Raw genomic sequence first — 13,938 nt, forward strand, 5'->3', positions numbered from 1 at the left:
GGGAGGGGGAAAAGGTCAAAGTTAATTTACTTGGAGAAAAGCAGACGGGGAGTTTTCCTTTGCACAGTCCCTTGCTTTCAGGTGGTATGTGCCATGCTACCACAGAGGGTTCATTAGCCTCGCTTACAAGGCCTTCTCCGGAAAATCACCCGGATGCAAACTGGACTTAGGAACATCCCAGCCTACGTCTTGCGAGGGTGTGTTGCAGACGCGATGCAAACCAGCCAGCCTATTTCTCATCAAGAAGGGCTGATGTTATATGTCACTCCGTGCAACAAAAGGGAAGTCAGAAACTCAACCTATAATCGTTTTTTTTTTCTATTGTTTTTGGGGGGGACGGTGGTCTCCTTAAATAACAAAATAGTGGAGGCGTTTTGATTCTCAAATCCTTTTTCTCCTTGTAAAATAACTTGATGTGCTCTGGTGTGGTGAGGGTTAATTTTCCATCAATGATAGCCCGATAGCAGTTGTCGTTGTACAACTGTTGTCTGCTTACTGACACTAGATCTCTGCATCAATGATTTTTTCCCCTTATTTCCCCCTTCCCTTGTTCATGTTCTCTTTCTCTTTTAAAAATGATTAATACAGCAGGAGGAGGAGGAGGAGGAAAGAGACACAGGAGCATCTGAGGTCTGAGGCGGGGTGGATGAAAAGTTTGCCACCATCACTTACCACAGGCCCCTTTACTCATGACTTTAATGCGACGCTGCTGGTTGCACTGAGCCTTCTCCAGTTCACATTCGTTACTATAGGTAGAGTAATCTGAACCGCACACTGGAGCCACCACAGGAGGGCAGGTGGTCTTCTTGCAAACACATAAACCTTGGGAAGGGTCCATGGGGTTCTTCTCACATACAGCACCGAAGCCGCACAGCATCCCTCGGCAGACTGCGGGGGTAAAGGGAAAGAGAGTTACGCTGATGGATAAAAACTGGGTCGAAGTTTCTAGTCCACGTGAAGTATAAAAGCATAGGCAAAACGGGATGCAGTAACCTTGTGCTGGGGTCAAGAATAGGTGCCGTGGGTGACCTCAGCCCCACACAACTTGGGATGTTACACTGGGTCTATTTTGGGGGGCTTAGTATACAGGGTGACTCTCCTGTCGGGCTAGTTTCCAATTCCATGTCATGGGTGAATCCACAGCCTGGGTAATAAGATTAAGCATGTCATGATAACACAGCCTCTGTCTCCAAAACCCATGCTTCCCACAGCCCTTTGGTTGAGAGGGCAGGTAAGTTACATACAGCCCCGCTCCGAAGTGAGGAAGGAGGGAAATGTGCTTGAAACTCAGCTCTCAATTGCTGGTCTGCAATAAATGTCATGAACTCATAAATCTGATTTTCAAAGGACGGAAGGGGAGGGGGGCAGAGTTTGCCCACCCTGCAGCTTCAGAGGCTCTCACCCCAAAATTGTACAATTCTCAGCAACCCCCTAAGGCAGGAGACCAGGGGTGAGGGAGGCTGGGCGTTGTAGTTCAGCCATAAGTGCAAGGTCAGCCCCATTCAAAAGCTTCAATACAAACCATTCTGAAGACGCCCTTTTTCCCTACACAAGCTGACCGTAATTCCATGCAGGATCCCAGGAGCCATTTGTGTGTGTGTGTTGTGCGTGTATGTGCAGGGAAATGAGCAGAGAGGCCCGTTTACTCCCTAATAACAGATGCACCATTCTCTTTATCATGTAATCAGCTAAGCTGGCATAAACTAGTTTTCCATTTACATTGCAAATGAAGTAGAGGTGATGGCTGTTCTTTTTTTAATTTTGGAGGTGAGTGGGGAGCTGGAAGGGAAGCCAGGTAAGAGAAACCGAAAAAACAGACATGCAATTATGAAGGAGACAGTGCGCTATCCAGAGGATCTTCCTTAGATCTTTCGGGTGTAGGGTACCAAATTTATATTCAGCTGTGCAAAGCCCTAGGCTAGAAGTCTGTACCTGCTTGATCTTGTGCTTTCTTGCAATGAAATTCCAGTTCTAAAACTCCTGCCTAGCTTAGCTTGAGCTCTCACGCTTCAGGAGCATTTCCACACCTTTTCAAATTTACATCCATCCTCTCCTGTGCTGAGAAAATGAGTCTCCAAGTAGGGAGAAGTGTGGCAAAGTGACACCTGCCAGCTCAGCCTACTCCTCCGTCGAGTCCAATTTATTCTTGTTTGGCGCCGGATCACGAAGTCTTTCCAAACACCACCTTTCTCGGCTCCAGTCTGAACTAGAACGTCCAGAGGTTGAAGCTTCCACTGGCCAACCTGATGCTTTACTCATCAGCTGGAACTCTGCTCATGGTCCAATGTCAGAACCGGGGTGCTGGAGGCAGAACATGAGGCTGAAAATATGATATGGGTGATGCAACCCTCCTGGGCCTTCTCGTTGGGAGAGAGGAAGCCTACACCCAGAGATATATCTCTAACAGATTCACTACTGCCCCATCCGCGTCATCCCACCCGCTGTCTTCCAGAAGGGCTGGCCTACTACCAGTGTTGTATGATCAGACTTCTGGTCTAACACCTCTAGAAGGCCCCAGGTTGGAAAGATTGGGTTTACTCTGACCATCTCTGGTTCTCTAGAGCAGGGTTGGGGAAAGGAGGGCCTTCCAGATGTTTCTGAGCTCCAGCATCTCTCCGTGACTAGCTGTCACGCTTGGGATTGCTGTGAACTACAGCTGAGCAACATCTGGGCGTTGCAGGTTTCTCAGCTGGAGGAGATGCCGTAGCTTAAGCTTGTGGAAGGTGACGGTAGAGGAAGGGAAGGCAAACTGAGGCAGAGGTACACAGGGACAAATCTATAACACCAACAGAGCCTTCAACTTCGTTGCCGTTTGCCAATCTCATTAGTCTCATTAGTCCACCTAGCTCAATACTGTTGGCCCAAGCTATCAGCATGTACTGGAAGGCTGCTGGGGACTGAACTTGGCATGGCAAGTGTGGATCCTTTCGCAGAGCTAGGAATGGACAGAAAAACAAGGCTGGGATCTCTCATCCTTAGCTATTTCTCTCCATCATTCTGTTGCTTTCCTGCTAATTTTGCCAGGCACACGTTAGGTCATGTTTTCCTCCTTAACACAGCTTCTGCTGTGTTTGACCTACCGCCGATACATTGCCGTTAACGTATCTTGCCAATCTGAGAGGGTGGAAGGTATGTTTTCCCCCCAGAAGGATGGTATGTGGGTTGCAAGAGAGAGGACTATCCGTGCCCCACTTCTGTTTTGCACTCTTCCAAGTTACTGATTTGATCAGAGATGATTAGCATACCATGTAAGGCATTTCACATTTCTATGGACACGGCACACATATTAGGGGAGAGGGGAGGGAGAAGAGATCACCGTATATAATATCAGGAGAAAAACATTTTTTAAAAAAATATATGAAAAATCATAAAAAGGAGGGGGGGGGAAATAAAACCATTGCCAGCGGTTCATTTACACTTCAATACACGGATATTTGGCTCCAGCTGCCTGGAGAATTTAAGCTCATATGCATGGTAACAATACACTACTAAGAGACTAATATTGTCAAATAAAAAACGAACTCTCTTTCTCTTCTGCCCAATATCTAAAAGCAATTTATCATTTTTATGAAGCTCTGCAGACTGGCTCTTTCTCTGCCTTTTTTTTTTTTTTAAACTAGCAGACAAATCTCGTTTTTTTCCCCCAACCGCGAGATAAGGGGTGGGGAAGGAGGAAAGAAAAACGACGGGCATTTAAAAATGCAGAGTTGACTGTGGTTTTTTTTCCCCTCCTTACCCATTTCCTCCTCCAAGCCCCTTGCCCAATTTTTCCAGACTTCAGCTGAAGTTGGAGCACCTTGGAAAACTGCCACTCAAAGAGACAGAAAGGTTCTTTCCCTGCAGGAGAAAGGAGATCCAGCTTGCCAGAGACGTGTCAGAAAGGGGATGTCTTCTCTTCCATTCCTCAAGGAGTGCCCAGCCAAATATTAGTGCTGTAGCTCAGGAGAAGACAGCTGCTTTGCAAAACACGCCTGGTTCAGCCCTGAATATTTCACATTAAGGGGATCAGATAATGGAACAGAAACGCCTTCACCAAGCAAACCCTGAACAGCTGCTAAGAGCTCCTGGTGCGCATTCTCTCATTTTACAATATTGGTACTTCTTTTCCTGGTTCAGCACCTTGGACAGGGGTAAGTAGCTGAACTTAGTCACCCCTTCATCTCCCAGGATGCCCCCCGCCCTCTGCAGCATTGTGGGAAACTAAAAGAGGGGACGAGATACAGCTCTCCAGGACTGCAGAGAAACTCTGCAGAGAAATTTGACCGTGCTCGGTTTGGGGGGATGGATCTGAGAGAGGTGTCTCCAATTTTGAAGTTGTCCCAACCCCTGGAAGCTCTAGCTGGATGTTTCAGAAGGGAGGAAGAGGAGAGATATTTGGCTCACGAAGGCCATTCGGGTGTCTCTCGGGAGCAGGGAGAAAAAGCTGCAATCAGGGACCGACACGGCCTTGTTGGATCTTGTACAACTGACCTCTCATCTCCAATTCAGAAGCCTCTATGCTTGCATAGGTGCTGGTCCTTCTTGCTACAAAAGGAGTCCTATGTGTATTAAACCTTGCTCTTCAATAATGCCTGACACTTTTCTCGGCTTCAATGCTCTCTGGCCTTCTCCAATTCCTGGCCTGTCTGGGTTTATTAACTGCAGCTCGACCCATGGGAGAAGATGGGAAAATGGTGATGTGGCTGATGTGTTAGACGCCACTTCTGAATAATTGGTGTTGAAAGACTGGCTACCGCAATCCAGATGTGGAATGCATGCTCTTCAAACTGAGTCCTAAAGCCAGGAGTTTGGGCTGAAGGCTCGATAGCAGACCAACAGCTGCATGAAGAATTTATCCCAGCTACAGCCAATCCAGAAAGTCCATGATCCACGCTACATTTATTTCTGGGCTTATAGATGCTTCCCCAACCTGAGCATCTACAGCTCCTGGCAGAATATATTTTGTCTCTAGATCAGTCTTTACAGAACCATACAAACCCATCCCTACATATGGTCTTGGAAAAGAACAGAACAAAATTTCACGGAGGCAAACGTAAAGCTCTTCATTTAGAAGATAGAAATCCGATGCGCTGAGATAGGATGGGAGTGCCTGGATGTCCGTAGGACTTGTGAAAAAGATTTTGGGAGAGTAATTGAATGCAAACTAGACGTGACCAGCAGTATACAATGCTAGGCTCCATCAACAGAAGTATAATTTCCAAATCACAGGAAGAATTCGTTCCACTTTATTCTACGTTGGTCAGACTTGCCTTGAGTCCAGTCCAGTTCTGGAGACCATCCTTTAAGGAGGATTCCAAGAAGGTGCAACCATTTCAGAGAACAGCAGTGAGAAAAGGCGGCTGAGGGTGGATTTCATATAAAAGGACAAGGGGTGTTTTCTCTCATTTCAAAACGTAGGACACAGAATAATAAGACTTATTCCAACTGAATGCTAGAAGAAACTTCCTAAGGGTTCCTAACTCAAGAGGTGGTGGGATCTCCTGCATTGGATGTCTTCAAGTCCAGGTAACCTTCTATATGGGCATCCTTTAATTTGGATTTCTGTAGAGCAAGGGGCTGAGTTCCAGGGACCAAATATTCCCAACTGGTCCTAGGATTCTTTGAAAGCTCTATGAGATATTCCTTGCCTGCAGACACATCCCTGAATAACAGAGGCACCTAGCATGGAGTAAAAATTATTCCGAGGGGCTTTCCGTGGAAGGGAAATGAGAACCCGCAGCAAAGGAAGTCAGTTCTACCTCTTGATCCTCACAATTTCCCAATTAGCTTCTCAATGGAGACCTACTTTGTATTTCCCACCCATGTCACTGTGAGAAAGAGCCTGTTCCCTTTGTTGTAAGATAATTTTACCCTCCCTTTTTCATCCTGTCAGGTCCAAGGCCTGGTGAATAATTTAGTGCAAATTCAGCAAGGCCTGGGTACCTCTGTCTCCCCTGGCAGAGCCAGGAGCGTGCGAGGACACAGCTGGATTAGAAGGCAATGAAAAATGCATGAGCGCCGAGCGGGTGGCATATGGTTGAGTTACTTCCTTGCTCTTCCGGCACCCTATTTACACATTCCAGCATCACTCTGCAGAACCTCCAACTGATTCAGAATCTCAGCAGGGAGATGGGCAACAGCCATGGTGTTGAATCTGATCAGTCTGCCCTACCAAAATAACATCTCTGGGATTCTCCAGGCAACCACCAGCTTCAAGCCCAGCCACACCTCACTGAGGTCTCTTCATGCACCAGAGCATAAAAGCACAGGAGCTAGAAGATGGGAAGACAGGTTTTGGCGAGGCTGCTGATTCTCCAAAGCAAGTCCACAGGCTAGACCATACAAGGAGCAGCCAAAAGATTAAGGCCCAGAAAAAGAACAGGAAAAGTTCTAGAAACTTTTGAAAGTAAGCTTTCAGAGTTCTGCCCAAAGCTTACTCAAAAGGAGTCCTTGATTCACAAGAGTGTTATCTTTTGCCTCCTCAAGCGGGCTTTCTATACCTGCCTGAGTTTTGGGTGGGTGGAGCGTTGGTTTTGTTCTCGAAGGAAAGACGCTCTTGATTTGGGAAAGAGGCAAGTCAGGGGACACATCACCTTTGGAGGATCAGACCTTCCTGGCCAGCCCACTTTTTCAGGTGCAAATTACTCCTCCAAGATTTCCAGAGTGACTTCTGGAGGAGAGTTTTTGGGGAGACGCACAACAGCATCCAAAGCTGATAAAGACAAAGATGGACTGTTGATGACAATGTGGTGTATTTGCTGTGCCCTGGATAGTCTGGCAACATTAGATACTGTTCTCCTGCCTGAATATGCGGCTGTTAGTAATAAGCTTTCAAGCCCAACAACCACGCGCACGCAGCATCCAAGAGGGCCCTGATTAACCTTGGATGGCAATTATGCCTTGATCTCTACGCATTCTCATTTGAGGTGTTCACAGGCACATGAACCGTGAGGAGCATCTCCCTGGAACCATCAGTCCAGCAGCGGGAGAGACGGTGATTGATCGATCAAGCCCGTGTGGCTGACCACTAGCTTTTAGCAGAATTCCTTGCACACTTCTTTCCAACCTCATTCCCACTGTGGGACAGACCAGAGTGCCATCTGAGAATCTGCTCACACTAGCATCAGGAAGTGAGCGGCTTGAGGGCCTGAGCGAACAAAGCGAACGGAGAAATAAGACAAAAAGACGTTTGCTAAACGGCGAAAATGGCCAGATGAATTTGAATGTGCGGAGATTAAGGCCCACCGATTTTCTGCGCGCGATGTGCCGGTAAGGATTGCCTAGTGCTATCAGACATGAACGATGCCTTAATAAACTAGAACATGAATTATAGTCCAATGGACTATTGCTCTTAACTGAAACTAGGATTTGTAAGCCAACAACACCTCGGGCTGTTTTATAATCTTGGTAGGCTTGGTTATAAGACATAAGCCACATGTGACAATGTTCACTTTTCCTCCTGGTTTGTTATCTGCTCATGCAACTGGAAGGACCGATCAGTCACATTCATGAATATTCTGGTTTATTTTGGACTTCCGGGGAAGAAATGGCGAACTGAAGACAGCTCGGTTTAGAGCTCTGGGAGATCAGGGAATAGCCATCCTGCTCAAGGCGACGGTGATGGGCAGAGAAGAGGAGAAAGTCTACTCCTTGCTTCATTGTGATTCATGTTAATAAAACTCTGTCCCCACCCAGGGGAGGTGTACCATCAGGGCGGTTACATATAGGAAGGATTAAAAAAAAAAAATAGCCAACAGGCCCCCATCCAATGTTTTTCCCTCCCTACCCTCATAACCTCACCAAGGCAGAGATGCTAAAGTTCTTTCTTCTCCTCCTTCTCCTCCTTCTTGTTTTCTCCTCCTCCTCCTCCTATTTTGGATGTCAGATTCAATTCATCAACTCTGGATAGCTCTTGACCTGAGAGGGGCAGTGGAGGACTAAAATTTCCTGTCTCTAAACACACACAAGGGGAAGAGGGTCTAAGTGGTGGTCTCTTCAAAGAAAGGGCGAGGAACAGGGAGTTCTCACCAAACCCCTTTCTTCCTATTAGAGACATTCTCCACTGCTGGCAAAAGGTGTTCATTATGGGCCATTATACTCTTCTAGCTCAGGCAGGTCTAATCTTTTGAGCAAACAAAGATGGATTCACCTCAGCTGGCCTTGGGAAGAGAGGAACAAAAGACAGCTTTTCTTTTTTTCCTGTAAGTAATTGCTTTAATTGGATTTTGAGCCCAAGGGTGAGAAGCCACCTTTTAAAGACCCTTGACTCCTCTTCACTGTTTCATTACCACCTCTTGAGGTGATTCCCTGCTGCGTAAAGAAGAATCACTGGGACAGAAACAAGCAGATGCCCGAGTGCAACAAAGCTGTCTTGGCGTTTGGGGTTGTTTTTCCCCCATCCAAACAGAGAAATGCAGCTTAGAAGAGAGAAGGGCAGCTTTCTTCCATGAAAAATGTGGTTCCTTCTTCTTTGGGGGGCGGGACTGAAGCAAACCATGAATCGGAACAAGGCCCATGGAAGGGGCCCCACACACTCATCCTGTGAAGGGTTAGCTTAACAATAGATTTTTTTGACTAAGCTGCAATTGGAGGGGTTCATAGAAGACACTACACCATAAACCATGGTTCACAAGTCATGCTTCCGTGGTTGAGTACACTGAGCCATCGGGGATGGGTTACAATCACATTACACCATTCACCAGTGACTTACAAACTGCAAAACTGGGTTCACGTGTCATACTGAGCCATAAAACTACGTACCTGGAATCATGAAATGGAAGGTTTGGAAGGGATCTTCGAGATCCTGCCCAGTGCAGGAATCTATCACTACAGCATCCCTGATAGATGGCAACCAATCTCTGTTTAACCCCCCCACCAGGAACCCCCCACTTCTCCCCATAGTCTTGTGGCACAGCATCCATCCTTAGGAAATTCTTCCTGATGTTCAACCAAAAACTACTTCCTTGTAACTTCAGCCCATTATTTCTTGTCCTGGCTTCTGAGATGACTGAACAATTCTTGACAGCCCTCCAGATATTTAAAGCAGCTATTCTGTCTCTCTGTAGCCTTCTCTTGGCTAAATGCACCCTTCCAGCCCCTTATCCTCCAGGTATCCCTTGGGACATGCTCCAATTTGACATGTGCCTTCCTAATTTGAACGGGATGTAAAGTCTGCAAGCCACGTTCACAGAACATGCTAAGCCAAGTTCTGAATTTCTCAAGGTAAAGGGGGAAATCTAATTCTCTCTCCCCCATGTTTTGATCCCTTCCTTCTTCTTTCCCAAACAGGAGGTTGCTGCAAAGGGGCATAAGATTCTTACCTGCTGTCCGAACTGACCTCTTGCACTGAGATTTTGAAATCAGCCCAGAGACTGCCTACTTTCTGCAAGGAGGAACAAACCCAACTTTCCTAGAAAGTCATAAGCAGACTGGACACAGCATGCCACACATTGCTATGGTGTGCAATCTGTGCTACCAGTTAATTAACTTGCTTAATTACCGTTCTAGCATGTATTTCTAAATTGGCATACACGTACAAACACGTGTGTGTGTGTGTGTGTGTGTGGAGAGAGAGAGAGAGAGAAAGCAACAGAGGATTCATTTGCACAAATGATTTGTCTTACTACTGAAACCTTTGACCAATTAGCCCTCCCTGCAACCTACTTTATCTTTGAATAGAGTCCTTCAAAGAAAACGGTGTTGGATTTTGGCTAGTAAATGGACTGGGGTCTTAAAAGGCAAGTGGGGCCTCCCCCTTGTCTTTTTTTCCTCTTCCGCAGCTCTAAAATTTCTTCAATCTGTAACCTGGAGCCTCCCAACTACAAATCTACAGTTTGGACCTCTTCAGTGGTGAAATTAAAAAAAAAAGAAGTTTATTTTCAAGGCATTGCCTTCAAAAGAATCTCCCCAAAGGGGTCACAAACAAATGAAATGAAGCTCTTAATTCTCCCACAAAAACATGAAAAACACAGAATAGGTTTATGGTAATTATCCAAGCGGGTGTTTTCTTTCCAAACAGGGAGCCTGTTTTGTGCTATTAAACTCTCAGGCTTATAACAGCGTAGAAAAGGAGCGAGAGACAGAAAACCAAAGAAATTAAAGGTAGAAGATAAAAGACAAGGATGCACGGCTAGATCTAGGGTACCCCAACAATATTCACAACACTCCATACCTTTCCAACTGCAAACCATCCTTGCAAACCCATCCTTGCTTCTATCACATCCCAACATAGCTTCATGCGCTATCTTGGTTTGTTCAACGTTGTGCCTCCTTCGGAGGATCCATTCCCATCCTTTCCTTGCTGTCCAAATGGCCCAACTGCTTTTTCTGTAGCCTCTTATTTTGTCCCCACCCATCTATTCCCACCACCTAGAAGAATATCACATTCGTCAAGAATGTTGCGCAATCCCCCCCAAACTCACCCCATTTTCCCCCCACTATCCTCATTCACAAGTGTATTGCGCACGACCTATGAATTCTTCCCTTCGTACGCAGCTGTAACCACCTAGATGAGATCGGCCGATATTTTCCGACATACGGGTAAGCCCTTTCGTTCATAATTCAGCTTACATCTTCACTTCCCTTTGTGTCTTGATCAAATCCATTCCACCATCTTCATTCACATTTTATTACCTCCTACCCCTTTCTCTTCATTTCCCAGAGACACACCATCTATTCTCCTTTCCTTTAATGCATTAATTCATTCTGTTTATTATTTATTTCTTTTACTTTCCAAGCCGCAATCTTCCATATGCCATGGTCAACACCAGATGGTTCCATAAATATTGATCTCCACCCACTTGCCTATAACGTGTTTTAGCAAGACCGAGAAGGTACAGACTACCCCATCTTAATCATACCGGTGCCACAGACAGCAATCCTCTTTAACAAGAATAACAATAGTGGTTGGTTGTGGCACGTTCTCGCCAGTACTCCACAAAACCAGTTTTACCCTAAGGGTGCCCACATTATCCTAGGCAAGAATTTAAGAGAGGTTATTGCCACTTCCATATTGTGGCCACCATCCTATCAACTCAGAGGCACAGGCAATGAAGTGACTCACTCAGGATGAGCCTGTTACATGCTTAAATTAAATTAAGGCCCTGGAGAATTGTCCCACTTACTTTGCTTTGATGGGAGAGGGCTTGAAATTGGAGGAGCAGAGGTGGGAATCTTCCAAGCTAACGGCAGCACAAAATGATCTAGGAATCCCTGTTGTAATAAAGGCAAGCCATGATTCCTGATTAAATAGCAAAACTGCAGGCGAGCCATTAAAGGCACGAGTGTTCTTAGATTCATTTTATGAAATGAAATCTTATCTCAGGATGGCATGGAAGCCTTTTTCCTCTCCTGCAGACAGCAAAAGAAAAGCACGTTTTTGCATCCAGGTCCCCCGTGCAAGAAAGAGAGGAAAGGGAGACAATGTAGGCTTAGAAGATTTTTCCATTTCTTCAGGGCACATCACTCCAAACCGATGGCGATTTTCTGCCCCCAAACAGCAGATCAGCATCATCAAACTGAATTTTGAATCATTACTTTCTTGGAGTCTGAAAGAGTTTTCTTTCTTTAGCAGCAAATAATGCTTGCAAAGGCAAGAGTTGAGCTTGGCTGGCTGGGAATCATGGGAGCTGTAATCCAACCTGTCTGGAAGGCGACACAGGGCAGATGGTTGGCATCTGAGAAATGGCCTGACCAAGTTTACTGAAGACTTCTAGGAAGGGATAACCCATCACCTCTTGATGAAGTCAACAAAGATCTACTTTCCTAGATTTTAACCTCCTGAGATTTGGTTTTGCCCTGTTGAGAGTTGGTCCGGTGAATGCCCATTTGAAGATGGGGGTTAACCCTCTCGGCCTAAACACAGCAGGGTTTAGTTTCCATACTACAGACCCCCTCCACTGCATTTCTCTGAAATGACTGCACTTTGTCTTCTCCTTTTTTCAGGAATGGGGCTCTCTGAAACTCCCTGGCACTGAGACAAAGCCCACCTCAACCCCCCTGAGCAACTCGAAATGGAAAGCCACATCCTTTGGATCATACAGCTATGCAGCGGTCCAAGGTTGGCATCCAGAGCCCATCCAAAGGCATCCATATGAGAAAGTAAGAGTTCTGTGCCAACCCTATGATTGAGGGTAAAGCTTAGGACCTTCCCACACGCTACCATCAAGTTTATGTCCCTGTTCAGAAGCAACCACTGGTCTGGCTAGCTAAGTGCTGTAGGGCAAGACTGTTCACATGCCTTCCTTGATGGAGGCATCAAGCATCAGCAGATACATCAGAAGTATTGGACCCTCAATTACGGATGTGAAGACCGAATGAAACACACAGGGCTTCAGATGCCAGACTGAGCGGGCCAAGACCAATCCAGCAGTGCAGCCCTGACGAAGTACAGATGTCCATGTAAACAGAACAAAACACAGGGACATTCTGGCTCAGGAAAGGTGGCATTTGACTGTGAGATTTTGCATTCTAACTGGGATTTGGCACAATCACAGGCAGTGACTTGAAGCCTGAAGCCGAAGCACCGAACAAAGGAATGACAAGAACACAGGAGGCCCAGAGCCCACAAAAGCGGAATTAGGTGGAAACAGGGGCTTCTGCTAAAATAACTGCAACTACTTCTCACATTGCACCAGGTGCAAAATTGGAACCAAATCTTGCACTCCTGACGGGAGCAAAGGGCCATTTTTGCTTCCTACTGTGATGCTATCTGGAAAAGTGGTCAAGAACGGCAGATGGGGGGAGGCTCTTGTAATTAATAGATAAAAACAGGAGCAGGGAAGCTGACCTTTTCTGAAGCCCCCCATGAGGTGGTTGGAAGTATGAGCAAAAGGTACAAAACGTCTATTAAAACAACCTTTCCAAACATCTGTGCGCAGAGCCCCTGAGGGAACGGGAAGGAGTGGCTTTAACCAAGCAAACACAGACAATATCTTGAAGGAGTCTTTTCATTTCCCGGCCAGTGGTATCATACCTCTTTTTCCTTCTCCAAGGCAGGACGGATAGATGCTCAACCCAGGCTCCCCAGAAATGCACCATTGCCAAGTCCCCATGGGGGGTCAAGCTGAATCTCTTCTTCTCTTAGTTATCTTAGCCAAACTCTCCAAAGTACTTAAATCAGCATACATGGGCTTTTTCAGTTTATCTGCAGAATGTCTTCGGGGGTGTGTGTGTGCGCGCACTATGCTGGGAGGGATAAAGACCCTGTGATCCAGCTCATTGAATGAACTTCATAGCTCAACATAGGGATTCTCCCTGGTGGGGAAATCTGCTCCCAGACTCTTCCTCTGGATTCGAATGACTCAGTGAAACCTCCCTCATTTCAGCAGTCAACTGCATGCTTAACACTCCATTTCCCCTACCCCCTAATTAATAACTTCCTCCCCTACTTAGTGAACAAATAAATCAATGTTGAGTGACCTGCCAACTGCTTAGGAGTATATGAATACCACCTCAGGCAGGCTTGTTGGCACAAAGCAGACAGCAGAGGCTGGACGGCCATCTGTCACAGATGCACAGAGGAAGGGCTTGGACAAGATCACCGTTTCCAGTTCCCTGGGCAACTTTGAAGTGTGTGGACTTCTTAACAGTGGCCACGCTGGCTGGGGAATCCTGGGAGTTGAAGTCCAAACATCTTAAAGTTGCCCAGGTTGGGAAACCCGGGGCTAGATGACCCCTAAGCTCCCACCCAACTTTGGGATTCTGGGTTTCTGTGAACAAAGGCGTGATTGGACCATTCTTGTGCCAGGGTGGGAGAAGTTAATGATGATCTGAGGAAAGAGCCTTGGCAAAGGAGGCCAAGTCAAAGATAGAGTCATGAGCTGAGTACCAGTGCTCATCACTTTGGATTCTTCACCCCTGAAGAGCTGGCAAAATGGCATGGTCACCATTCCTCCTGCCCCAACGGTGATCAGAAGGAAGAACAGAGAAGCATGGTCATTTCAATAGCAAGTAACCGAG

The 13,938-nt window shown here is 46.4% G+C and overlaps 1 protein-coding gene across 1 annotated transcript in view; it reads right to left on the reverse strand.

Moving 5' to 3' along the window:
* The window catches only part of AGRN (agrin), a 155,728-nt gene that overhangs the window by 59,583 nt on the left and 82,207 nt on the right, over nt 1-13,938 (reverse strand). Inside the window, exon 4 of the mRNA XM_088136758.1 lies at nt 673-888. Within this exon, the coding sequence (XP_087992884.1) occupies nt 673-888 (216 nt within the window). The remainder of the gene's footprint in view (nt 1-672; nt 889-13,938) is intronic.

This window comes from Python bivittatus, unplaced genomic scaffold (genome assembly GCF_059951505.1).
Source record: "Python bivittatus isolate LINGU-HERP-01145 unplaced genomic scaffold, Pbiv_v1 ctg000090_np1212, whole genome shotgun sequence".
NCBI classification, from domain to species: domain Eukaryota; kingdom Metazoa; phylum Chordata; class Lepidosauria; order Squamata; family Pythonidae; genus Python; species Python bivittatus.